Source organism: Anabas testudineus, chromosome 10 (assembly GCF_900324465.2).
Source record: "Anabas testudineus chromosome 10, fAnaTes1.2, whole genome shotgun sequence".
NCBI lineage: Eukaryota > Metazoa > Chordata > Actinopteri > Anabantiformes > Anabantidae > Anabas > Anabas testudineus.
In genome coordinates, this window is record NC_046619.1 from 7,577,654 (window position 1) to 7,602,220 (window position 24,567).

General features: G+C 45.6%; 1 protein-coding gene across 5 annotated transcripts in view; it reads left to right on the forward strand.

Annotated features, from left to right (window-relative positions):
• ebf1a (EBF transcription factor 1a) overlaps positions 1-24,567 on the forward strand; it is a 51,448-nt gene that overhangs the window by 25,232 nt on the left and 1,649 nt on the right. For 2 of the 5 annotated variants that reach the window (XM_026358178.1, XM_026358179.1), the window contains exons 7-15: positions 3,334-3,415; positions 4,272-4,413; positions 6,712-6,842; positions 8,182-8,308; positions 15,421-15,509; positions 18,805-18,870; positions 19,459-19,621; positions 20,828-21,007; positions 23,024-23,221. In XM_026358178.1, the coding sequence (XP_026213963.1) occupies positions 3,334-3,415; positions 4,272-4,413; positions 6,712-6,842; positions 8,182-8,308; positions 15,421-15,509; positions 18,805-18,870; positions 19,459-19,621; positions 20,828-21,007; positions 23,024-23,221 (1,178 nt within the window). Of the gene's footprint in view, positions 1-3,333; positions 3,416-4,271; positions 4,414-6,711; positions 6,843-8,181; positions 8,309-15,420; positions 15,510-18,804; positions 18,871-19,458; positions 19,622-20,827; positions 21,008-23,023; positions 23,222-23,434; positions 23,504-24,567 lie in introns of all 5 variants that reach the window. The other 3 variants (XM_026358177.1, XM_026358181.1, XM_026358182.1) reach the window with 3 other exon arrangements.

Sequence of the window (24,567 nt, forward strand, 5' to 3'; positions counted from 1 at the left end):
TTATGGGCAGAGGGTGATTTTGTGTTTAATTGCTCCAAAGTGACAAATAATGCCCGTTATGATATGATGAAACTGTGAGATCATTAAATTACTACGGCAACTGGCTGCATGTGTTTATTCGTTCTTTTTTCGCTCTTACAAATTTATGCCATGAGGCTTCAAGAGGCCAAGCAGTTATTTACACAAATTCACTTCCACAGCCATTCCTGGATTTGGGGGTAATTACGTGAGAGCAAAATGGTTTTATTTCATTTAATCCGGCTGGTGCAGCAATTTGCACTGGTAATATCTGTAGCCGCGGAGTCTGCACTGTAAAACAGCTTGAAACCAGCAAGAGTCTCAAATACAAACAAGGTAGCGGAGGCAATAATCAAAACAAGAGTCTATCCAAGACACAATATTGTCTATAGACTGAAAAGATAATATGGGGGAACATGATATGCAGGATTGGAAGTAGGATTTTAGAAATACTGTAGCGTCTAAATATGATCAGCACAATCAATATGTGCTTCAGTAATCACAAAACCGCCTATAAGATTTTCAGACTTTTAGCAGTTTCATTATGAATTCTGTTTCACATCGCCACAGTTTCAAAAAGTCATTGTGAAATCTGAGCCACTGCATCTGAAGTTGTTAAAATCCCCAAATGTGGAGAGAATGAACCAAGCCGAGCTTGTTTCCTCAGTAGTAGCTACGGTAGTGATCACATGGTTATTGAGTCATGACGAAAACTCAGGAAATGCTGCCTGAGAACAAAACACGTAGTTCTGGTTTCATTCAGTGTTTTCTGTTTTTCCTTTTAAAAGCGGGATTTCTGAAATTGCAAGTGCATTTCTGCCTTTATCTATCAAGTCTACATGAGAAACAACAGTTAACAGAGCAATAAAGTAGCTTTTGTATCGAATAAACAAGTGAAGGAAAACATGATAATAGAAAGCACAAGCCCAGTAAATAAGAGAATTATAGGCTATTGGCCGATATCTGTCTGTATTTACTGGTCAGCTGTCAATCAGATTATCCATAAATCCTTATGGTAATCTCTTTGCTATTGCATATTAACACGCACTGCTCTTAATCCATACCGCCCCCACCACCACCACCACCACCACCAGCACACCCACTCACACTCTGTTGATCATGTAAATGTGTGCAGCGGTGATTCCAGTCCCTCGACTTCCCAGAAGACAAGAAAGAGCACAGAGGAATCATCATGCTGCAGTTTTGTAATGTTGCCGTGCGGCTGTCTCCAGACACCTTAAGTCATGTAAATAATGAATCAGATGATTCACGCATGCAGGAGATCGAGGGGACATGCTGACATATGGCACAGCAAATGAGGCATTTTCTTCTTCTGTAGCACAGTCTCAATTTTCCTTTTCCCACCACCGCCGCACACCCCCCCCTTCCCTCTCCCTCTCCAATCTCTAATATTTAACCTCCTGATTTGGTCACCCCTGACTCTGGCGACCCTAACTTTTCTCCTTCCACTTATCCATCACCCATCCATCATGAATACCTCGGAGAAGGAGGAGGAAAGTTGGGGAAACAGCAGGGTTCGATGAATTAAACAGGAGGTGCAGCGAGGAAGGTGGAGTAAGTTGGACAAGTGGATGTAGTCCACAGCTGTCTGCAAGGCTGCTCTTTGACCTCAAGGAGATAAGAAAGTTGGAAGACCCTCAGCCTGTGGGGTCCAAGAGCCACTATAAGAAAAAAAACTCCATCTTTCTGCTTCATGAATTATTGAGATATTGGCCTACAGCTTCTAAAATATACAGGAGGGTGGTCTGTCTGTCTTTTTTGGTTCTCACATACTCTCCACCTTGTGGATCTTTCTATCATTTTCTTCTTTCACTTCTCCTTTCCCCTACCCCCCTGCACCAGCACCCCACAGCCTCCACCCCCTGGCCCCGCTTCCCATTCAGATTTAGCCTCTTGCGCCAGCAAGAGTGTAAATCAGAAGACAAACAAAGGCACAAGATAAAAAAAACACAGAGAGAGAGAGAGAGAGAGAACAGCGGAGAAAGACAGTTTGTTATTCAGATCATAAGAGGCTGTTTCTTCTTTACCCGAAGAAGAGCGTCTACCACTAACCAGCTGTCATGCATTTAAAAGTTGTCAGGGATAAATGTACAAGTCTGTGTGTTACATCAGATGCTTGTAATGCGCACAGCAGTAGGCTGGCCCTTGAAATGAGACAGAACTCTGGTCTGTCCATTTATCTTCTTTGCTCCCTTTTTTTTTTTTTTCCCTACATGAAGCAATTGTCCAACGCACGCTGCTGCTTACTGTGTTTCTCTTGACATGTCTCACTGAGGGTGTGTGTGTGTGTGTGATGCCTTTGCATGATTATATCTAAGGCTGTTGGCTCCAAACGCGCTGCCCAGTGCAGAATCCTAGCCATAACAAATGAACAGAGGGGAGAAAATAAGACATATGAAAGAAAAGCTGAGCAAAGGAGTGATTCTCTCTCTGGCTGGTGGAGATCTGTATTGTAAGCAGTTTCAGCTGTCAGCACTTCTTTGAGCTACCTCAAAGGGAGGGGGAGGGAGAGGGGGAACCAGGAAATGTTGTAGTTTTATTTTCCCCCTTTTGAGGGTTCCTGTTTATTTGTACATGGCACTGTTTATTTTCACAGTTCATTTGATATAGTTTTTTTTTTTTTTTTTTTTTTTTTTTGTCAGAGACAGACAATGCAGTAGGGAGAGTGGGGAAATGTACAGTACTGTAGTTTCAGTTAAAGAAGAAGAAGTTGTCATGCTTCAAGCCCTGGGGTGGAGCTAGGGAATGAAATGTCAGCCATCCCCTTTCTGCTTTTCAGGCCTCCGGTGGCCCCCTCCCCGTCACACACACACACACACACACACACACACACACACACACACACACACCCTTTTACTTCTCAGACCCACCCTCCTCCCTCCCTCATTAAGTATTGATGTGGGTAGCCATACTTGCCATCTCAGCCTATTAATAATGCATGGCAGGTGCTGTTGATGTGGTCTCTCACACTGAGATTGAGAGAGGCAGGAATGGCAACACTGTGCTGCATAGTAGCTACAGCACAACCTCTGTCACACGTTTCTGGAGGGGGGGGGGGGTGAGTTTATGGCAAGCTGTGACAGCAGCTCAGAGATGGATATACAAGGTAGCATCTTACTCAGTACCCCCGAGCTGTTTTTACATAGAAAACTGCCTTTGTCATAAACAACTGATGGATGAGTGTGGGATAGTGTATGAGTCTTGTCTGCCATGGCTGTTTTATTTGTGTTTTGTGTTTTATTGAAGTAGCTCGCGTCATACTTGTACTTTCATTGTCTGTCTCTGTGTATGCAGGTTCTTCCTCAAGTTCTTCCTGAAGTGTAACCAGAACTGCCTGAAGAATGCAGGGAACCCTCGAGACATGAGGAGGTTTCAGGTGAGATGCAGCTGTCTGCGTGCATACAGTCTGTAACGTGTCTAACTCAAAACCTCGAAACAAAAGCACACTTCCTAGAGCTGTGGTCCAGCGTTTTGTTCTACTTAACATCTCCGCAACTGTAGGGAAACAAAATATTCACAGCGTAAAAAAATTACAAAGTTACAGCCTAAACTAAACTAGTCAACCTGGTCTCAAGTGTCCTAGTATTAAAAGTTACACAGCAAAATACATAAATGTGCTTAGACAAACTTCTAATTAGCACATGTGCATAATTAGAACTTGAACTGTAGCTATGAAGTATAAAAAAAAAAACAGTTTTGTTTTTCCAGCTCACAACTTTACTCTTTCAGTTCATTCTCACAGCACTCGTAGCATCATTTTCAGTTGCAGCTGTTTCAGCAGAAAGCTATGAGAGCGCACTATACACTGGGCTGCCTGGCACTAAACGACAGACAGACAGACAGTGGGTGTACATAGGGAACATATGGGCAGCTACAGAGCCACACATTTTGCTCTGGAGTTGTTATGTGTCGTCGGGTACGTAAACAGGCAACTGTATGCTAAAAAGTTCGCAACTTTAAAGTCACATATGTACAGTAAGAAAACCAGCAGACCTGAGCAAATGCATACTTTCTCAGGGGAAAAACCCAAAACAAAAAGAGAATGCAAAGCTAGGGACAGCACAACCCACACTGTTGGTTCTTATGATTTTAGGTTTGCCTGTTCACAATACACTGCCACATACATTTTGTAAGTGTCTGTATCAAAGTGAGATTTGTTGTTTCTCCATAGTTTGTTTTTCATTGTGGAACTCTAGGCCCAATTGTTACAATGGATATTTCCCCCTTCTCAGGTGGTTGTATCAACTACAGTGAGTGTGGAAGGTCACGTCCTGGCCGTCTCCGACAACATGTTTGTGCACAACAACTCCAAACACGGGCGCAGGGCTCGAAGACTGGACCCCTCGGAAGGAACACCATCCTACCTGGAACACGGTATTGAAAGCAAGAACAAAATACCCAGGCTGTCTCTCCTGGCTTCCTTTGTCTTCCTCACTTTCCCTCTCTTCGTTCAACTCCCCTCCCATCACCCCCTCCCCACCGTCTGGCTCGGCACTCAACCCATCTTCTGTCTCCGCTCTATCCCACTCAAACCTACTCTCTTTCTTATCTCTCTCCTGCTTCCTCCCAGATTCTCACTTTCTTCTCTTGTAGGGTTTCTAACTCACTCTAAAAGAGGAGAGAGTGGTAGCTAGTGAGTCTTTTGTCTCTCCCTTGTGGCTTGCTCCCCTCAGGTCTCAGCCTCTGGGCCTTCTACTCTACCTCGCATAAGCACTATGTGTCTTATGAGGTCTGTTCTGCTTAAAGCCAACACTGGCTTTATTTCCTCGGAGACCTGCTTTTATCCTGCAGCCCTCCATCACTCCCCATCCCTCAGGTTTTCAAACACACCCGTGCACACACACACAAAAAAAGCCCATACACGCACACACACCCCACGCATGCAGTCAGACCCAAACCTTTAATACTTCATAATGACATGTGCACATGATTTAGGAGCATGCACTGATTCCCAAGTCCCTAATCCAGTTATTTTCTCATTTCGATTTCCCAGACATTGAATAAGAGAAACATATTTTTTTTTTGCTTTGAGGAAAGTCAACCTCAGGGATAATAATGACAAAAAAACTAAGAAGGGATTTACATGATGGCCTACAGTAGATTGCATTAAGATTGAATGTTATGGTTACGTCTTTCTAATGACTGCTCTCCAGAGGTAAGGTGGACCACTTGTTCCCGAGACTGGTCTCACAGACAATTAGAGAGGTTTGCAAAGATGAGACATATTGGAGACGTCAGTGAGACTTGGATCTTACACAGAAAGCAGAGTACACGCAGTACCCTAACAGATGTTCCCCGTGTCAAAGAGATTTGTTTGGGAATTTCCTCTTCTCTGATTTTCTGTTCTCCTGATGACAGGGGTTAGAAGTAGGAACAACCGGAGTGAAACAACAAGACAAGAGGGGGGAGATGGAATGATGTAGGCGTGATGAGAGGAAGGGGTAAAAGTGCACAATGGTATACAGGGAAGATGAAATGATAAGAAAGAAGACAGCGGTTTCTTTTTGTTTTTCCCTCCCCCTTCTCTGTGTAGCATGTGTTGAGTTTGTGTGCAGGATACTCAACTTTGGGGGCCCTTTTCAGGCGGTAAAAGATGAGCAGCGCATAGAGTTGAACAGATGGCACAGAGGAACACCCCAAAGTATAATCCTATCACATGGATTCACGTTCCACCATCTGGTTAATCCACATACACACATAAACACACACATGCACATGGAGCGCACATAATATCAGCGGCTGTGAAAAGGAGGCATCTTAGGCCATGATTACGGCCACAGATTGCTGCTTGGTGAACGCTGATCTCTGCAGGCGTATCGGGGGGCTAAATATCATTCCAGCTTGTTGGGGAGGATCAACAGAACAGGGAGTCAGGCAAAGAGCAAAGGCTAGGCTTCAGGGAAAAAAAAGTCAGCCTAGTCTAAAGTGGATTATGCCGCTTTACAGAATTACAGCATGTCTGACAAGCTGCATATCTGTTAAGGAGAGGAGATTTAGCTTGTATAAACATGTATTTTCCCAGTGCTGTTCTTTTCTTCAATCACATCAGTAATCTGCAAGTCCATAATACCAACAGATCAGATCAAAAAGCACATTGAATACCAGTTATTGAAAATGTGGTTTATTGTTGTTATTCCGTGTACTTTGTCTGATAAGATATAAAGAATATGTTTTTAAGCTCCACGCAGGAGATGAAATGAGCTGGTGTGGTCACACAGACCACGGCTAGATACTGACAGAAGCTAAAGAGACATACGAAACAGGCATTTGAGCAAGAGCTAAGTGTTTGGTTAATGAAGGAGGTGTATTCAGAGGGCAGAGCTACTGTTGGCTCTGCTCTGCTCCCCGGTCGCGTGGCCTTTGATCAGACACTCAGCACACCTGACATTTACACGCCCGCACGCTTTGCCACGTGCCATAAAACAAGCGCACCGCTGCTGCCCTCGCACACAGGGCAAGGGTGATGTTTAATAACGGGGTGCGTATAATCACTCTGATTAGTATTCCTCGCTCGCCCCCCAACCTCTGGGAGAGAGGAGAGAGGTGATATGTGTATGTGTGCGTGAGCGAGAGAGAGAGACATAGACAGAAGAAGAAGAAGAAGGCCAATAGCAAATTCCTTCATGGGGTCTCATTAGGTTAGTTAATCTGTTTTGTCTGTGAATCCTGCAGCGACTCCAAGTATCAAAGCCATCAGCCCGAGTGAAGGCTGGACCACAGGGGGTGCTACAGTCATCATCATCGGGGACAACTTCTTTGACGGCCTGCAGGTCATCTTTGGAACCATGCTGGTCTGGAGTGAGGTTAGTCACCTTTAGGCTGCGATCCTTTATGGCTTAGAACACCTTTAAGACAAAACCATGTCTGCTTGTCACCCCTTGTCACAGGTTATGATCTTTGGGTAGCCATGATCTCATCTCTGATTGCTTAATTTGATTGATTTTTAAAGATGTAAAGCTGTAGAGGTCTGAAGAGGTTGGTTTGTGTAACCAATATATATTTTTCTGCATTTAACGGTATTTCCTAACATTTTATTGACTATGTAATCAAGTAAGTGGCAAAATAGTCAAAAGATTAACTAATAATGCTAATAATAACAGCCCTGTAAGCCCATATAAGAAACATTTTACAATCTGAACAGCTGCCTGCTTGCTCATTTCTCTCTGTGGCAGCTCTCATTTCTGTCATATCTCTGCTCAGCCCCCCTCCCTACTTTTATTATGTTAGTATCTGCCTTTATTATGTTAGTATCTGCACACCGTACAGTATGAATCTCTTTGTAAGGAGCATCTGCCACATGACTAAAATGTAAATGTAGTGTATGTGTGAAATTGAAGGTCAGCGAGCGGCGCAGCTAAACAGCTTTCTCTTTAGTAAAAGAATAATTCTATAAAAAGCTCTTATAATATCTCACTGAGAGGTGAGTGGGGGCAGACAATGGTGGAATGAAAGCCTAGCTAAGTGAGCAATGAAAGGGACAGTTAGAACAACACATGCACACACATGCACACACATGCACACACACAGGGCTCTGGCAGCAGCATTGATAGCTTTTGAGCGCCGCTAGCTTTGAGTACTGGTTTGCTGTAGCGTGCAGAAAACAAGCACTCAGTGAGGTCTCGTCGGTGTTTTGTCTTGTTACCGTTTTCCTTCAAAGACCCTTCAGCGTGCACACACGCACATGCATGGCGAGCGGGCTCATCAGCCACACTAAGTGAGCCTGTTTAAGACACAGTGGCGCTTTAATGTGGCGAACGGCAGCTAGACAGCCTCAGCTGACAGACACAGAGATAGGGGTCCGCAAAGACAAGCATATTATACATTTACTTATAATGCGCAATAGGCACAGACATAGGAAGGTGTGTTTTATTCATAAACAGATAACTGCTTCTGAGCCCATCTTACAGAGTCCATGTCAGCACTGATAACCATCCCCAGCCTCACAGCGACATTGCCTTGGGCTATGGGGCCACCTGAGGGCTTTAGCGCTAACACATCATTTTCAGGCTGATTATAGCAAGAAAGAAAGTCAAAAGGTGCAAAAGAAAGGGCCCGAGACAAGCCGAGAACAGTCCCCTCGGCACGTGTTCGGATTTGACGTTTCACTGCGTTAATCTTTCTGCCCTCTCCGCCTCTCCATAGCTGATCACCCCCCATGCCATTCGTGTGCAGACTCCACCCAGACACATCCCCGGGGTGGTAGAGGTCACGCTGTCCTACAAATCCAAACAGTTCTGCAAAGGCACACCTGGACGCTTCATCTACACAGGTACTCCACTTAATAATTACACTGATTTCTAGTATAATCTAAACAGATAATGCTGCCACAATCTACCAATCTGCTGGCTGACAGTAATGCACCATTCACTCTTCTTTTCTACTGCTGTTTTCTCCTGGAGTCTGCAAACTTCATCTTTTTAAAAGCTATAATCTTGTTAGAAATCTTCACATAGGGGCTTTAAATTTTATTAGTTCTGTATCTGTATGTATTTGCACTATCTGCTAAAATCAACCTGGTAGAGTTTATATGCTGTCATTTTCTCTACGCTGGTTCTGGGAAAAAAAATGTGCATGCTAAACAATTTAAAATTCAATAACATGACTCAATAATTCAGCGCAATAGCCCACTGATCACAGGAGGAAAAGTGTTTGCCCTCTTTTATGAAGGGGGTGAAGGTCACAGGGAGGTTTAACCTTGTGATTAGTGGCATTATTGAGATTTAACCCATGTCAAAGACATGATTCAGAAACGAAGAGGTCCATGTGGAGAGTGTGATTTTTGACTGGGAGTTCAGGGGCATGAATATCTTGAGCGTTACATCAGACTGTATCGATGCAGAGTTATAGCTGTGCGTTAAAAAGAGCAGGAGAGAGTGAATGTGAAGCAGTGATTAACCAATGTGAGGCCACAGGTCCCCGGGGAGTTGGTGAATCACATAAATCTGTCTGTAATCTCAACCACTGATAGACTTAGGCTGTAAGCCCCAACTGGAATTGCCAGCATTTGACAAAATCACCATTGAGAGAGCGAGCGTGTGCGCCGTATCGCCAGCATGCATTTTCTGCATCTTGTATGTGTCCTAATTGCTGTGCATGGACAGAATCCATGGCCATGCGTCATAATTATGACTCTGTGTTTGTGTATTTATGGTAAAGGCTGTGATAGGCTGTGTTTATTTTTTGTGTACGTGTGAACGCACCCCAAAATACACACATGCACATTTAGAACTAACTGCATTACTAAGAAAGAGGGCAGATGGGTGGGCAGCCTTTGCCATGCAGAGCTGTCCAACAGCCAGCACTGCCAAACTCATAGAGCCGTGTGTAGGTGTGTGTGTGTGTGTGTGTGTATGTGTGTGTACAGTCATTTAATGTGCCAGACATGTGGGAACCGTATGCATAAACGCCCTGTCTCTTCCCAGCCCTCTACTCTTTCACCTTGTCACATTCACTTATTCAAAACTTGCTTCTCTGAATGGATTCATCCTCTCCTCTTTTCTCGGCCCGGCTCTTGGCTTAGGTGGAGCCACATAGAAGAATCTCAACAGGTGAGAGGTAGCAAGAGAGGTCATCCACTTGGAGCAAAACACACACACACTGTGATGCCGCTTGCCAAGCGCTGGCACCTTCACTGTGACACAGTCAACCGTGTCGAGGCATAGATCCCAGTTCTACTCTTCGCACACTTTACTTCAGCCATGGCCCTGTACTCTCAGTGGGTATTTGTACCTCCTCCCACAGCACCTTTATCAGTTCTTCTCTTATTTTATCGAGGAAAATTCTGCTCACATTCGGTGTCTGGAATTAGAGGGGGGAAAGCGGCGGGAGGATGAGCAGAGCATTTGGATGGAAAAGGCAATTGATGAGAGTGGGAGAGGTGGATAAAAAAGCGGAGAGAGGAGAGGGATGGGATAGAGGATTACCATGGGCCATGTTGCCCTCCTGGGTCTGTTTGGCACCAGTTTGAGCCCAGTTGCCAGTGGGTACTAATCATGGAGGATTGGCAGCACTGCGTGGCAGCTGGCAGCTAGCGCATACACACACATCAACACAGCCCCACACTCACACACATGCATATACTCATATATTACATGTGCGCACACACATGAGCACACTGAATTACATTGGGGACAGCTGGCATTGCTAATCAACTTCTGCTGAGGAGAGGAAAGCGAGCGGCTCACAGACCTAATTAAGTCAACACATACTCAATACTGCTGCTACTGCTACTTTGCAAAAATACCCAACACATACACACACGCATAACCTGTCTATAGGTTTACCTCCGCCCTACACCGCGCGATCATTGATACTGCACAACCAGTCATCGTTGAATGGAGAAAACAAATGAGCTGTAGTCTGGGACAGAGGAGGGAAGCAGGAGACTTTTGGTGCAGAGGATATTCGGAGAGAAGCTATTACAGTAATGTGTCCTCTGCCGTCTCTGAGGACTCCTCTGCCATTAGACTTCAGAAAGCTCCAATTAGACTCATCAAAGGCAATTAAGCTCTCCACTGATAAGAATAAAAGAATGTTTTTTCATTCTCTGCTCTTCCTCTGTCTTTTTATCCCTTTATCCCCCTTCTGTTCCCCACTCTGCCCTCTGCCTTACCCACCTCTGGGGCTGAGAGCTCTCCCTAATCTCTATCTCTCTCTCTCTCTCTCTCTCATTATCAGGTCATTTCCCTCCCCATCCCCATCCCCTCTCCCCTGTACCAGTGCATCTCCATGTTTGGTTGTGTATCACCTTTTACTGGATTACTGTCTTTGTAACATTCATCAGGAAAGCTCTCCCTTTTCTTTTCTCCATGCAATATAGTGTGATAATACTGTCTGCCACCCGGGCCCATGTGGGTGTATGCGTATGTGTGTTTGTATGTGTGACACTGGAATACTGGCCATAGATTGGGGGGAGTTGATGAATCACCCTTGTCGTTCAAAAGGCAATCCCTCCCTCCTCAGTATGCAGCCGTGTCTGCTTAGTGCTTCCACTACAGCCTCTGCTGATATTAAAAGGCTGTGCTGGCTCACATTAAGGCCGGCATCATGCACGCTGACTCGCATTCGCACACACGCACGCACAAACATTAGGGGTAGTTTTTCAGCGCTGAGTGCAGATTAGGTGTGTAGGAAACATCACTCAGTTTCTGCGAGGAGGAGCAGGAACAGCGAGGGAAAAAGACAAAAGTCAAGAACAGAATTTAAACCAGCCGGGATGCTACTGACATCTCTCCCTGTCTCTCTCTTCCTGCCCCTGAGCAGCAAATTAGTTTTAGGAGAGGAGAGAGAGGACTCGTGTCTGTCATTTCGTACACGACAGACAGTGGAGTGAAAAACAGATGAATCTTCAGTAAGTGTTGTAAGCATGAATATGCTCTGTAAAGTTTTGATTTACTTTATCTCTAATTAAGCTGTTCCACATAGTGATGAAATCAGCTTGTCACACACATTGAGAAAGATTGTTTTGCTCGGGTGGTGCCTGAGCACTTCAAACGCTCGTGTCGATATAACAATTTCGTTGCACTTTGTGCAATAATCAGTGGGTGAATCTGTTGCCTGTTTTTGCTCCAGACAGAGTTACCATATATTTACACACGTCCCGCATTCATATGCACATGTGATATACCCCCATTCACGCATGAGCACGCTCACACATCACAGACACACCAATGCAGCATGTAGTCATCTGGCAATAAAAGTGGGGTGCAACCACGAGCTGGTCAATTACTTGTCTTGCTCCCATTTGTGAATGCTGTCTTTTATTGAGCTTGGGTGGAGGCCTGCTGTTGATTAAAACGGCTGGTCTCCAGCTGGAGACAGGGCCAGCTGAGATATCTGCACACATTCACGTTTACGGCGCGCAGCCTTAACTGCGAGGAAATTCACACCTCTATTTGAGATTGAGATTAATTTTCTGCACCATGTGGCTTGTCTTCCCTCTTTAGCATGCTCCCTTCTTATTACAGGAGCATCTGCTCCATGATGATGATGTAAATGAATTTTGAACGTAGATTATTTTATACCCTGCTGAAATGAGCAGCGTTCACCGGGGGGGAACGGTATCTTATGTTTTCTTATATCTTAATTCAAGCGTGCACTTTTTATCTAGATTTTTTTTTTTGAATTTACATTCTCCCAGTGAGGATCCGTGCTGTCAGGTATTGTTAACTGTCGACATGCACTTTTTGCAACAGATAATTAGAGCGTAGGTTGTAGTAGCATCCACACCTCCATTGATTTGTAGAATCTCTTAGAATCTTACCCCCCTCCTCCCTTCCATCCTTTCCTCTCTCTCCTCCTTCCTCAGCCTCAACCTCTCCCTTCCTTTAGGAGCAAAAAGCTCTACTCATCTGTTTTCTGTGTATGAATTTCCAGCCATGCATTAGTCTCCCTGACATGTTCAAGCGATGCTTTATTTAGCTTGTCGGATTCTGCAAATAAACGCAATCTCGGGGTTTATGGAAAAATGGATAAAAATTAGATTGTAAGGTATTGATCTGGATTGTGAGTAGTCGGTGGGGGTGTTGTATGTGTGTGTGTGTGCATGTGCATGTAGTGGTGGGGATGGGAGGGGGGGCAGCTCTCATCTGTGTGAAGGGGGGGAGAAATGAAGCCGTAATTCAGGACTATTGAACCCCCTGCCACTGGCGGCATCGATCGCCAGGCAGCGCTTATGAGATCACACCTGAGCACTGGAGACTGCAGAGGGGAGGGAACGCGAGGGGAAGAAGGAGAGAGGGATGAAGGGAGGCAGAGGGGAGATGAAGGAGTGGAGTAGAGTAGAGAAAGCGGGAGAAACAGAAGGTTCGGTGATATGATCAGCTCCTCACCCACTGTCTGAGGGCCTGTTAAGGTGTTAACATCAAGCCTCAGAGCCAATTACCTAACCCTGCAAGTACACTACCCACTCACCTCCACACACACACACAGTGATGTGACACAGCAGGAGAAGGAGACACGGCCTCTGGACACTCACTGTAGTTTTTCCCTCCTTCTCCATCTCTCCTCCTCCTCTCTTGTGTTTCCAGGATGACTCCACCATTCTGACCTCTCTATTACCCCCCCCCCCCCCCAACACCCCACCCCCCTCCACCTGCTTCTCTTTGCACCCCAAACCTCCACCCCCTTTTACTCCTCCCCTTAAAGCTCATACCTCCAACTTCCCTACGCCCCTTTCACCCTGGCCTCCTCTCCTCTTTCTTCTACCCCCTCATCCCTTCATACACACTCCCCCTGCAGCCCTGTGGGTTATTATAGTGAAATATGAAGCGGTGTGGATTCTAGGCTTCATGAAATTTCCATGAGCATTGATCTGATCTGATGTGGGTGATTGCTAGGTGAATCCCTCCAGTCCACTGCTGTTGCTCATCTATTCATTTATTTATGGCAGTTATGTTTTACTGGCTTTGATTTGCTCTTCTGGAGAGCGACAGCTAAGGATTATAAATATACCTGTATAGAAGAGTGTGCTTTGAATCCTAGATTGTACTGGCACAAAACTCCTCTTTCGAGGCAGGAGAGTTTGTTTTTTCTTTTTCCGGCACTAATTTTTGTGGTAAAATGTGAGAGACCGAGCACAGATATATGAACACGTAATGCCAAGGTAATCCCCAAAGAGGAACTGCCAGGTAGTTAGTGGTGCACACTGTCCCCCACATACTCCTCCTCTGGTTTATGGTCCTTGAAAACGAGCTGAGACAATATCACTTCCTCTCTCAATTACAAAAATTGTCTCTTTATTTGTAAAAGGGGGTATCTCTGCATGTCTTGAGGTTTTTATGCTATTGTTCACTCGAGGCTCATTTGGCACATTGTCGAGAACTGATAAAAAATTCATCATAAAAACAAAAGCCTGTGAGACGAAAGAGAGGATGTTGTCGTAACAATCCCCTCCTCAGACTGAAGGCCTAATCCAGGGCAAATCCTCCTTAAGGCTTTAGAGAGATCAGAGAATGGGGAAGTAATGTCAAATATTTGTCCTCAGAAATAATTCATACTTTATTTGTTGCATGTGATCATCTCATTGTTTTGGCTTATTTTATCAGTGGACCAGCTGGCCTGTAATGTGTGCTTTCAAAAGATTCTTCAGAAGTTGAGCCTGCCTATGGCATCGCTACTTCTACTTTGTCCTGTCTTTGTGCTTCTAGCTTTTCACCTTTCCATTCTTTCACTCCTATGGATTACTGGAACGGCCCTCTGGGAGAGCTGTCCAAATATGTTTGTGCTGCCAAAACAGAGCATCACAGATTCCTGTGTCTCTGCTTTCTTTTTGGTTTTGTGTTCGAGAGAGCGGCTCAGGAGGAGCCATGGCGAAGTCACTAGAGGTCCAGCAGGACAGCTTGTACTCATAGCCTCTAGGGGCCTTTTTTCTGAGGGCCGCCTAGTCAGCCTGGCTGCTCAGATGTGAGGCGAGCAGGGCATCAGCCCCCAGGAACGTCCAAGCTGCGACCCACGGGGGAAACAGACGGACAGCACAGACACATACAGAGAAACCTCACGCACAATATCGCCTTTTCTTACTCTTTCAACACAAATACAACTACAAATATACATATGTCAAGGTTACATACATGGCCATAAAGCAGCATCTTAGCGCTAGTAGCCCAGGCAAGTAGTGAAGACTGTTATCCACGTATGCGCATTGACTCCCCAGGCAACCTACAAAGAGACAGAAGGAGGAGGAGGGTAAAAGACAGAGAAGAGAGAGAGTACATTAGGAATGAATTATGTGGAGAGAGCACTTATCCAACAATCCTCCTCTGAAGTGTTTGTACTATAAGCCTCAGATCTTCATTGTATTTATTCTAATGTTTAAATATTCATGGTAAATCTTCTCATATTCAATTACTGTAGCACGACCACAGCATGCCGAGAGAGTGCTTTCTCCCTGCTGCCTGGATGATCTGAGTCTACGTGTGTGTGTGTTTCTGTGTATGCATGTGAGTGTATGTGATTGTCTATGTGTGTGTGTGTGTGTGTGTGTATTTAGCTTGTTCCCCGGAGCGATCAAGCCTTTGTTATATTGGAACCAGGCTCTGTAATTGCTTATATTAGTCGCTGATCAACGCAAGACCACAGGACACATACACACAAACACACATACGCTCTGCCTGATTCCTGACAGTCTTTTTATTAACCACCAAAGCAGGCGACAGAGAGAGATTCATTACATCACAGGCAAACAAAGACACATCCCAGACTTGATAGAGAACACCCACATTTTCAGCGTGTTTAGTTCAACGTTGAAATATTCATGTGAAACCATGCTTAATTCAGTCATTTCTGCCATCACTCGTTTCTCCCGTTCAACAGTAGGTGTTTTCATTATGAAGAATCAAGCATTGAACATTTTTCTCCTTCTCCTTTTCTGCTTGCACTCAGCGCTGAACGAGCCGACCATAGACTACGGCTTCCAGAGGTTACAGAAGGTCATCCCCAGACACCCTGGAGATCAAGAGAGATTACCCAAGGTACAGTGCCTGCACTTCTCTCATGGCTTGGTGCTCATGTTGGTTGCACTTATTTTGTAGGAATTTGTCTTGGTAACACTGTTACAGAGCCATATTGACAATTTCTAGGGTTTCATAGCACATATGGATATACATGGAACAAGGGCAACATGACCTCACATACAGAGGAATGATTGTGTGCCGCAGACAGTAGGCTATACATGAGACTATGCAGTATGTACATAAACATTTTATCAAATGTTCATGGTCATTTTCAGCTCAAACAAACACTTAATTTGCACAGAAAACACACAATCAACTCTATTCATCCTTCCACTGAGTATAAGGTCATTTAGACTGGCAAAGTGGGAGAGGAAAGGGATGGATAGAGGGAGGAAAATAGGAAGAGAGGGAGGAAAGGAGGTTGAGGGGAGAGAGGAAGAGAGAGGCAGAAGCAGGTTAGGTGATCCATCATAGCTGTCCAGTCTTACCTCCTGCTGGGTCAGTGGATCGAAGTCAACCCCGGGTGGACTTTATTACTTCCAGCACACACACACAAACCAGTGCGCACACACAGAAATGCACATTCGCACTTCTGTGTGCCTGTACGTACGTACGCACGCACGCACACACACTGGAAGGAAGTTACCACGAGGCAGAGATGGAGAGCCCAAGTAGATGCAGAAGGAAGATAGAGAAATCACTTGTCCTCACTGTGTGTCATGTCTGGTGGATACAAGCCTTGTCCTGGCGAGTCCTGGTCTTTAGCCTATCAACCCCCTGTATCTTTCTAAATATCTTTGAATCCATCCATCTCTCCTCTTCTCCTCCTCTTCCTCCCTCACTCAGTGGTGTCTCTTTCTCTTCTAAATGAACACCGATAGCTGGCAGGCCCGGTTGTTCATTTCAGCTCTATTGATTTGTGCCTTTATTGAGGTAATAACAGTTTGTTGACCACACTTCTCTCAACTGTTGGCCTCAATCATTAGAGAGAGGGGCAGGAGAGGGGCATACACTGGCAACTACTCAAGATATAAATGTCCATTCGAGGCTACCTTGGCAAAGCCTCTTTGTGACTGTTCTTTTGTCAATTTCTAACCAAGATCAGATTGATTGGACATAATGTATTCCACTGCAGTGGCACCTTTTGCGAGGGGCTTCTTAATGAAGCCGTACACACAAACTGAGCAGGGACCAGGCAGGATATCTGCCAGTGCCTGTTCTATCTCTGTGTGCTGGGGTAATGATTCAGAGTCCAGCTGAAAACAGCCTCCACACTGTGCGGTAGCTAATAGTCGGGCAGTCAAAGTGAGGAGAGAGAGCTGGGTAGCCAGACTGCACAGTGTTGAGCTAAGGCTGTGTTGTAGCTGGGGGTCTGGGGCCGGCTAATGAGTGACCGCCCTGCCAGACAAGACCAGGCTCTGCTCTGGATCAGGTTCCCCTTCCTGTTGACGTCTCTGTGGGCCTGACTTTACGGGAAGAGACCCTGCGCCCAGGAAATGGTCTCCCCTTACAGCAGCAGGGCTAGGGAGGCAGCGCGGCGCTAACCACATTTATCTGTTTATCAGAACGACTCTGGAGCGCTGCCTAATCGCGTTTAGCTGCTGGACAGATCCCTTCGCTAACGAGAGACTGATAGGTACAGACAGGGCACAGGACCACAAGAGAGTGATTAATAGAGAGAATGGGAGAGACAGAGAAGAAGAGGGAAATAAGAGAAAGTAGTTTTGAGATGCAAGGGAAGAAGGATTGGAGAGATGGAGATGCACAGTAGTAAGGGCTATAGGCCCTAAGGAGAATGAGCTGAAAGGCACAAAAAAAAAAAAAATTCAGATGAAGTGACTGTTTCACGTGTCCTCCCCGAACAACGTTACAATCCAGCTGGGGATCTGTTTGTGTCCTAATGCTTCACACTACCCTCATTTCCTCTGCTCCTCCTCCCTCTCTTCCTCCTCCTCCTCTCTCTCTTTTTATCCATCCATCTACCTATCTAGTAATCCCTGGGAGGCATGGGGCGTCGAGGAAAAGCAGAGAGGAGGAAGCGAGGAGCGGTGCATACATACTAAAGAACCACTTACCTACCTAGGGCCTCAACGTCTCTCAATCACCTCGAGCGGGCCTCCTCTCTGGTCTCCCCTCATTCTGACTCCCCTCCCTCCTCCCCCCGCCTCCCACTCTGCCTCCCCCAAATAGTGCTAGTAATGGGAGGTTAACACAGAGGCAGCGCTCCCATTATTGAGTGAATTTAGCACCTCGGACAGCGCTCTACAATCTTTATTGCTTTGCTGACCCTCTCGTCATGTCCTGGGCGTGCTCGACAGCCTCCACATGTGCGTGACTGCGTGTGCGACGGCAACTGTGTGTGTGTGTGTGTGCACTCACGCGCTTGTGATATGAGGTCTGATTGAAAGGCAGTGTGTCACGGAACAGAGAGCACACATGCTCCAGGGCTTGTTCACAGCGAGGGATACACTCAGGAGGGTATAGCGCACAGCGTGTGTGTGTGCGCAGGTGAAAGAGAAGGAGAGAGAGAAAGAAACGAGGGGAAGGTTGGAGAGGAGGGGGCTGCAATTTTCTGGTTGTCGCGCCTCCAGCATATATCCTGGCCCCGGCACATTAACTTTTAAAAAGGGTTTCGTAGGGCTGTAGGTGTCTACATCACACACACACATATAACAACTGCCTGGAGTCACACACTCATACACTCAACGAGGGAAAAGAATAGAGACAGAGAGAGTCGAGAAAGGAGGGTAAGCGGTAGAAAATGATAGGATAGGATAAATGTTTGATGTGGGAAATTCCACTCGGCGGTTTTCACCTGAGCAATGATGTTTTACATTTATCACACAAAGTGGATGCAGGGCCATTCACTTGGATCATTACCCGGGTTAATACAGGGCAGGAGACGGGTGTGTCCCAGCTGACGAGGGGAGTTGTATAGCCGTCAACCTGATGATATGTTGTGTTAAATGAGATTGATGTGTGATCATGGGCTGTAGATTCATGATCTGGTGCTGACAGTTGGTAGGAGAAGATGTGGAAGATGGTTGACTGATAGAGAGATATAGGCTCATGTTTTATTCACAGATAACGGTATCTTCTCTCTGCTCTCCCAAACTGCCCAGCAAGTAACAAAGTGCTGGGACAGGCCCATTTCTCTTCCTCCGCCTTCCTCTGTCTGCCTCTCTCCTCTCTCGCACTCTCTGTTCTGCATTCACAGCATAATGTAAGAAGTGAAATGTAATAAAAGTGACTGAACTCTTTGAGCTGTCACACTCATGATCAATCCCCTTCTCCTTTCTGCGCTTGATTGTAGGAGGTGATCTTAAAGAGAGCAGCAGATCTGGTAGAGGCCTTGTACGGGATGCCTCACAATAACCAGGTAAACACACACACAAGCAAGAAAAAAACACCAAACATCACAAACCTTCCTTAGATAAAATTACGTTTGTGGTTTGGACCACCAGCAGCATCCCAGGCAGCTACTCCACTGGTCCTGCGGCACCCTGCTGTGTTCATGCAAGATGCGGGACCCACAAACACACAGGATGTTAGTGCTTTTATCATATGCTGAGGAGGAAGGGAGGAGAAGTATAATGACAACTAACTCTAGAGGGAGGAGTACGGGAAGACACAGATGAGGAGGACAAGTGGGATTAGTGCTAGACTCTCAGTGAAGAGCAGACGAGAGTGGAAACACGAAGCAAGGAGGAAAAGAGGAAGAGGCAGGGTAAAGATTTGATGAATCTGTTAATGAGCCTTTCCTCCATTTACTGGAACCAATCCCACCACTCCCAGTTACTACTGATAAAAAACACTCAGCCTGCTAGGTTTACATGCACAATATCTCGAGCGGGGATCTAGCATACTTGTGAAACCATAAAGCCTGCATCAAGGGCACATTTTCTCTCTTCTCTTCTGCCTCTGTTGCTAACCACAGCTCTTTTTTTTTTCTCTCCCTCGCTGTCAGGAGATGATTTTGAAACGAGCAGCGGATATCGCGGAGGCCCTGTACACAACAGTGCCACGGGGGCACAACCAGCTAGCCAGTCTTGGCAGCGGCTCTGTCCATGCTGGCATGATGGCTGTTAACTCCTTCACTGGGTCGGAGGTGGCGCAAACAGCCAATCAGGGTGAGCAAACTCAACAGGAAACAATTAATGTCTGTTATGACGGATAATGTGATGTCGATTTATTTGTTTTTGTTTCTTTTTTCCTTTTTCGGACTGAATAGTGCAGTCGGGTGACTCTATTCTTTTATGTGGGAAATCTAGAGAGGGTGATTTAAGATTTAAGGAGGTATCTGAAAAAGGAGGACAGGAGGGAAAGGAGGAGGGTGAGATGGCAACAAGAGACAGGCAAAACTTGAGATGAGGAAAGAACGAAGGTGAGAGAGTGAGGAATGGAGAAAAAGAGAGCCACGGGTGGAGTATGATAGAGAAATATGAGTGGGTCCTAGGGGTGTGTATATTAGACTGGGGTCTGCCCCTGTCTGACAGAGAGAGATGTGGGTGCAGTCAGTGGTGATTCATCACATGTATCAGGGGAAGGAGAGGAGAGAGGATGGATTAGCCTCTGGATGTGTCTCAATACTTCCAATGAGCTTCCTTGCTTGTTTCTCTGCCCTTCGCCTTCATTTGGTAACGTCTTCAGATTTGAGGACAACAGCAGATATCGGCTGCTTGGCTTCCGATCTACAGATCTTACAGCAGATGAGAACAGAGGAGTGGTGGTACCTCCAGTAATTGTGGAAGAGGAGACTACTACACTAGTGAAGTGCAGCCCTCGTTGCACTAGAGAGCAGAAATGTCTGATGTTCTATTCCAGCTGTTTTTTTGTTTTGTTTTTTTTTGTACTTCAGTGTCAGCATGTTTGACCTGTGCTGTATATTTATAGTCTTCTCTCTATCTTGCCCTGCTTCTGTTCATTGCCCTGTAAAGCAAAATAGAAGGGAAAGGTCCTTTAAGAAATACTGGCTTCATTCTTTATAAATTACAAGAGCTGCAGCGGCCCTTTAGTGTTAATTGCCTTATCAATATATCTAATTTTGGAGAGGAGCCAGTAAGGTTAAATGCCTCTTGTTCCAGTAGTTGGGTTTCAGCTATTTCCCTCTCAAATCATTTTACTCCACCCTGTTCATTCCTTTCTTTCTCCGCCATATGCTGTCTAAGATTTTTCCAAACATCTCTTATGGCTTACATTGTCATGTCCATTAGCCACATGGAGTAAAAAAGGCTTTGGCAGCACTGCATTTACAGGAGGCTTTCTCGTTTTGTTTTATCTACCGTCTGCTATTCCCCTAACACCTATTCTCTTTCCGTCACTTTCTCTGTCCATAGGTTTCAGTAGGAGCACAAGCAGTGTCTCCCCTCATGGTTATGTCCCCAGCTCCACTCCTCAGCAGAGTAGCTACAGCTCTGTATCCACAAGCATGAATGGCTACGCTAACTCTGGCATGGCAACCTTGGGCACTTCTCCCAACTTCCTCAATGGATCTGCAGGCAACTCACCCTATGCTAGTGAGTAAATGCACCACATCATTGGTTTTGAAACGAGGGCATGACAAAATCAAGGCACAATCGGCAGAAAGCCTGAATCACAACCTTTTGAACATAAAAGAATGAGTGTTTGAGGAAGGAATGTGCAAACAAGAAGTGGCACACAAAGGGAAACTTGTGCAGTTCAGCTGGCTCATCTGTTTCTTTAAGAAACAGTCAAACACAAATCCCTGCTTTATTGGCTAGGGGAACAGATCACCTAGCACCCCCACGACACCCACACCCCACCACCTCTGCTCACACGCACACACATTCACCCTCTACATTAAAGACCCTTGATTAAATCAATAAACTAATTGCTAGAGAAGCAATTCCATTTCAGCTCTTTGATTCCTGGGTGTTAACAAGTATTTTAACAGGCTCATCGGCCCCACACAGACACTTTCAATCAATGGCCCCTCGGCCTGCCTTTGTAGGTCCAATTTTCATTAATTGATTAGTTAGGCCCCTTCATAAATGGATTATGACTTTATTGCGAGGATTTGTCAGGAAGAGCCATAAAAGCTAAGTGTTGGATAATAACAACAATAAAGGCAGAGGCAGATATCAGAGGGCAGGTGAAATACGACTCAGCTGATTGTAAAATCACTGAGGGGGAAAATGCTCTTAGTGTATTAGCAGACAAAAGACAAACCCGGGAGAAGTGGATGGGATGATGTCAGGAGACAGGGTTTGGGTTGTAAAGATAACCTTCTGGTCACTTTGGTCTGGGGATGAGTCTCATATTTCTAGTTAACAGATTTTTTAGTTTCGCTTTTCAAGATGTGCTGTTTAATGTGTGAAATATTCACATCTGAACATAGGTCTGAAATGCTGCAATTGCACAGATGATGAGATTTTAATTCCCGGTCACACCAACATTTAAAACACCTTTAAATGGAGTTGTGATGGTCGCTAATATTCAAGTTAGGTGAACTTTGTCGTAGTAAGCTGCCTTGTCAGTGCACACTGGATAATCCAAAGTGGAAGGAGTTGTCATCAGGTAACCTGCTCCACAACAGATACACAATACTTGTTGACTGTTAGCAAAGCTTATTTATGAAACCCTTCAGCTTCTCCCCTCCAGCCTCTTCAATGAAGCCCTTAATTAATTGAAATGCTGTACAGTTACGAGAACAAAATGCCAGGGGCACATAAACCGCTTAGTACAGGGAAAATAGAAAGACACAAAGATGTAATGTCAGATTGTGACTAAATGCAGCTAGCTACAGTAGCTAAGTTCGCCAACTAACTGTGTAAGTAACCCCCGCATTACCAAGCTTCTACAATTATGCAAAGACAAGCAGTTAAATTGGGTGTACAACTTTCTGTTGCTGCACTGATTGTGCACATATAGCAGAATCGCATACGTCTAATGTTGTGGCAATAAAAGCACCAAGCAGAAGTGAAGAAATGTCATTTCTGTCCAACAAACGTTTGCCCATTTTTGTTGTATTTATTACAATCACCGGCTCTGGCTGTTAAATGAAACCTCCCGCGTGATAATCTGTGATAAAGATGCTGTTGGAGAGCCTTGTTTGTAAGTTGCCCTGAAAACATATTACGAGCTTACCAGCATCCCAAGTTTGCAAGGAGATGTTTATCAAGTTGCTGCGACCCTTAAGCACAGGATGAGTCATCAAAACAGACTGATCAGAGGGGAAAAAAATGCTTTTGGCTGTTTTCAATGCAAGTTTGCAACTAAACATATTTTTCTGTTAGCTACGGGATATCTCAATGCAAGGTGATTACTTAACAAAAAAAGTCTGAGCTAGCTGATCTGAGTCCAAAATATTATCCCTCCTGCCATCGTCCATTGACCAGTCCCTTTCTGCTCGTCCCGTTTGCCTGTACTCTGCCCTCGGCCCTCTCTCTAACCCCAACTCTCCCCGTTCTGTCTCCATCATTCCTCCCTGTCTTTTTTCCCTGACGCTCCCTGTGACCCCACCCCACCCCCCCCCTCCAACACCATTTTCCAACCCTTTCCTCTTCTCCCAGTCGTCCCATCAAGCCCCACCATGGCCTCGTCAACCAGCCTGCCCTCCAACTGCAGCAGCTCCTCCGGCATCTTCTCCTTCTCCCCAGCCAACATGGTGTCCGCCGCCGTCAAGCAGAAGAGCGCCTTTGCTCCTGTCGTGCGACCCCAAAACTCCCCTCCACCCACGTGCACCAGCGCTAATGCTAACAGCCTGCAAGGTAAGCTGCTAACAAGTAGTATTAGTTGACATGATACCCAAACTTTAGTTTACCTGCCTTGAACAGTAGATGTAATCAGAAACATTCATCCTTAAGCATTAATCCTGCTCTTCTTCACCCCCTTATGATAACAATGTCTCACTTTTACTCCCACTTTTTTTGTCCTCTTCTTCTTCCTCCTCCTCACCCCTCCACTCTCCTGCCTCACTGTAGATCAGTCTTTTGTGGACTCTAGCAAGTACTCATCAGCCAGCTCTCTCCAGGGCCTGGCCTTCTCCTGAAGTACGTTATCCTTCTCGCTTTCATTTTCTTCTTCTCTGTTTTCTTCCCACAGCACATTCGCACCCATCGTCCATCCTGCCCTGCTCTTCCGTCTCTTTTCTGTTTTTATTTGTCTCTCTTGACTTGTCAGAGAGACGGCATGCCGCGCCATATGTGTTCCATTTCCTGTTTTCGCTTCCTGCTTCCTGCCTGTGCTCCAGTGGGTGTCTCTCTCTAAAGAGGAGGTGTTGATGGAGGGTGTAGCGGGTGTTTTGCCACAACGGGTCATTCTGTTCTCCCATTTCCATTGAATGCAGCACAGGGTCTGTTGGTCTAGGCAGGATGTTGTATGGTGTTGAGATCCTGAGAGAGAGAAATGATGGATGGGAATCTTTATCAGAGCCCCAAGCTAAGCACTTCCTCACTTCCTCTGTCGGTGTTGATGAGCACTGACCACGGTGACCCAGGGGCCAGTAGCCACTGTGCACTGATCACACTGACGCACACACACATACCTACACACACACACTCATACACTATTCTGTTAATCCCAACAAGCTGGAGACACTTAGGAAATAACCAGGGAATTAGTGGATTGAAGAGAGAGGGGGAATCAATAGGGAGCCAATATGTTATATGAAAAATTCCACCCTGTGATGGCTTCTGTGTAAAAATGGCGGGGGAGGGAAAGAGGTGAGGGGGCGGTAGGAGTGAGGAGGTGAGCACAGAAGCAAAGCAGAGCAAGATACAAGAAGGTAAAAATGTGAATAAAGGCCTCCATGAAAGACTCCGTGGATTCCATTTTCATGTTCGAGTGTTGAGCGTAATTTCATCACCTCTGTCATCCCACGTCACCGCATTCGCTCTCTCATGTTTGAATTATGCGCCGCGATGCACAATGGGCTTACACAATGTAACTGCTAACAATTAACAGTGGCAGCTCTTGCATGAAGCTATTCAGAAAGCCTGCGAAAAGTTGAATGATGTAGTCGGTGAGCGCCAAGTTAGCGGTGCAGCGGAGAAAAAATGTTTTGATTCTGGGGCCTCGGTATGAAGAGATAATGAGGGAGAGTCGTCTTTGTTCG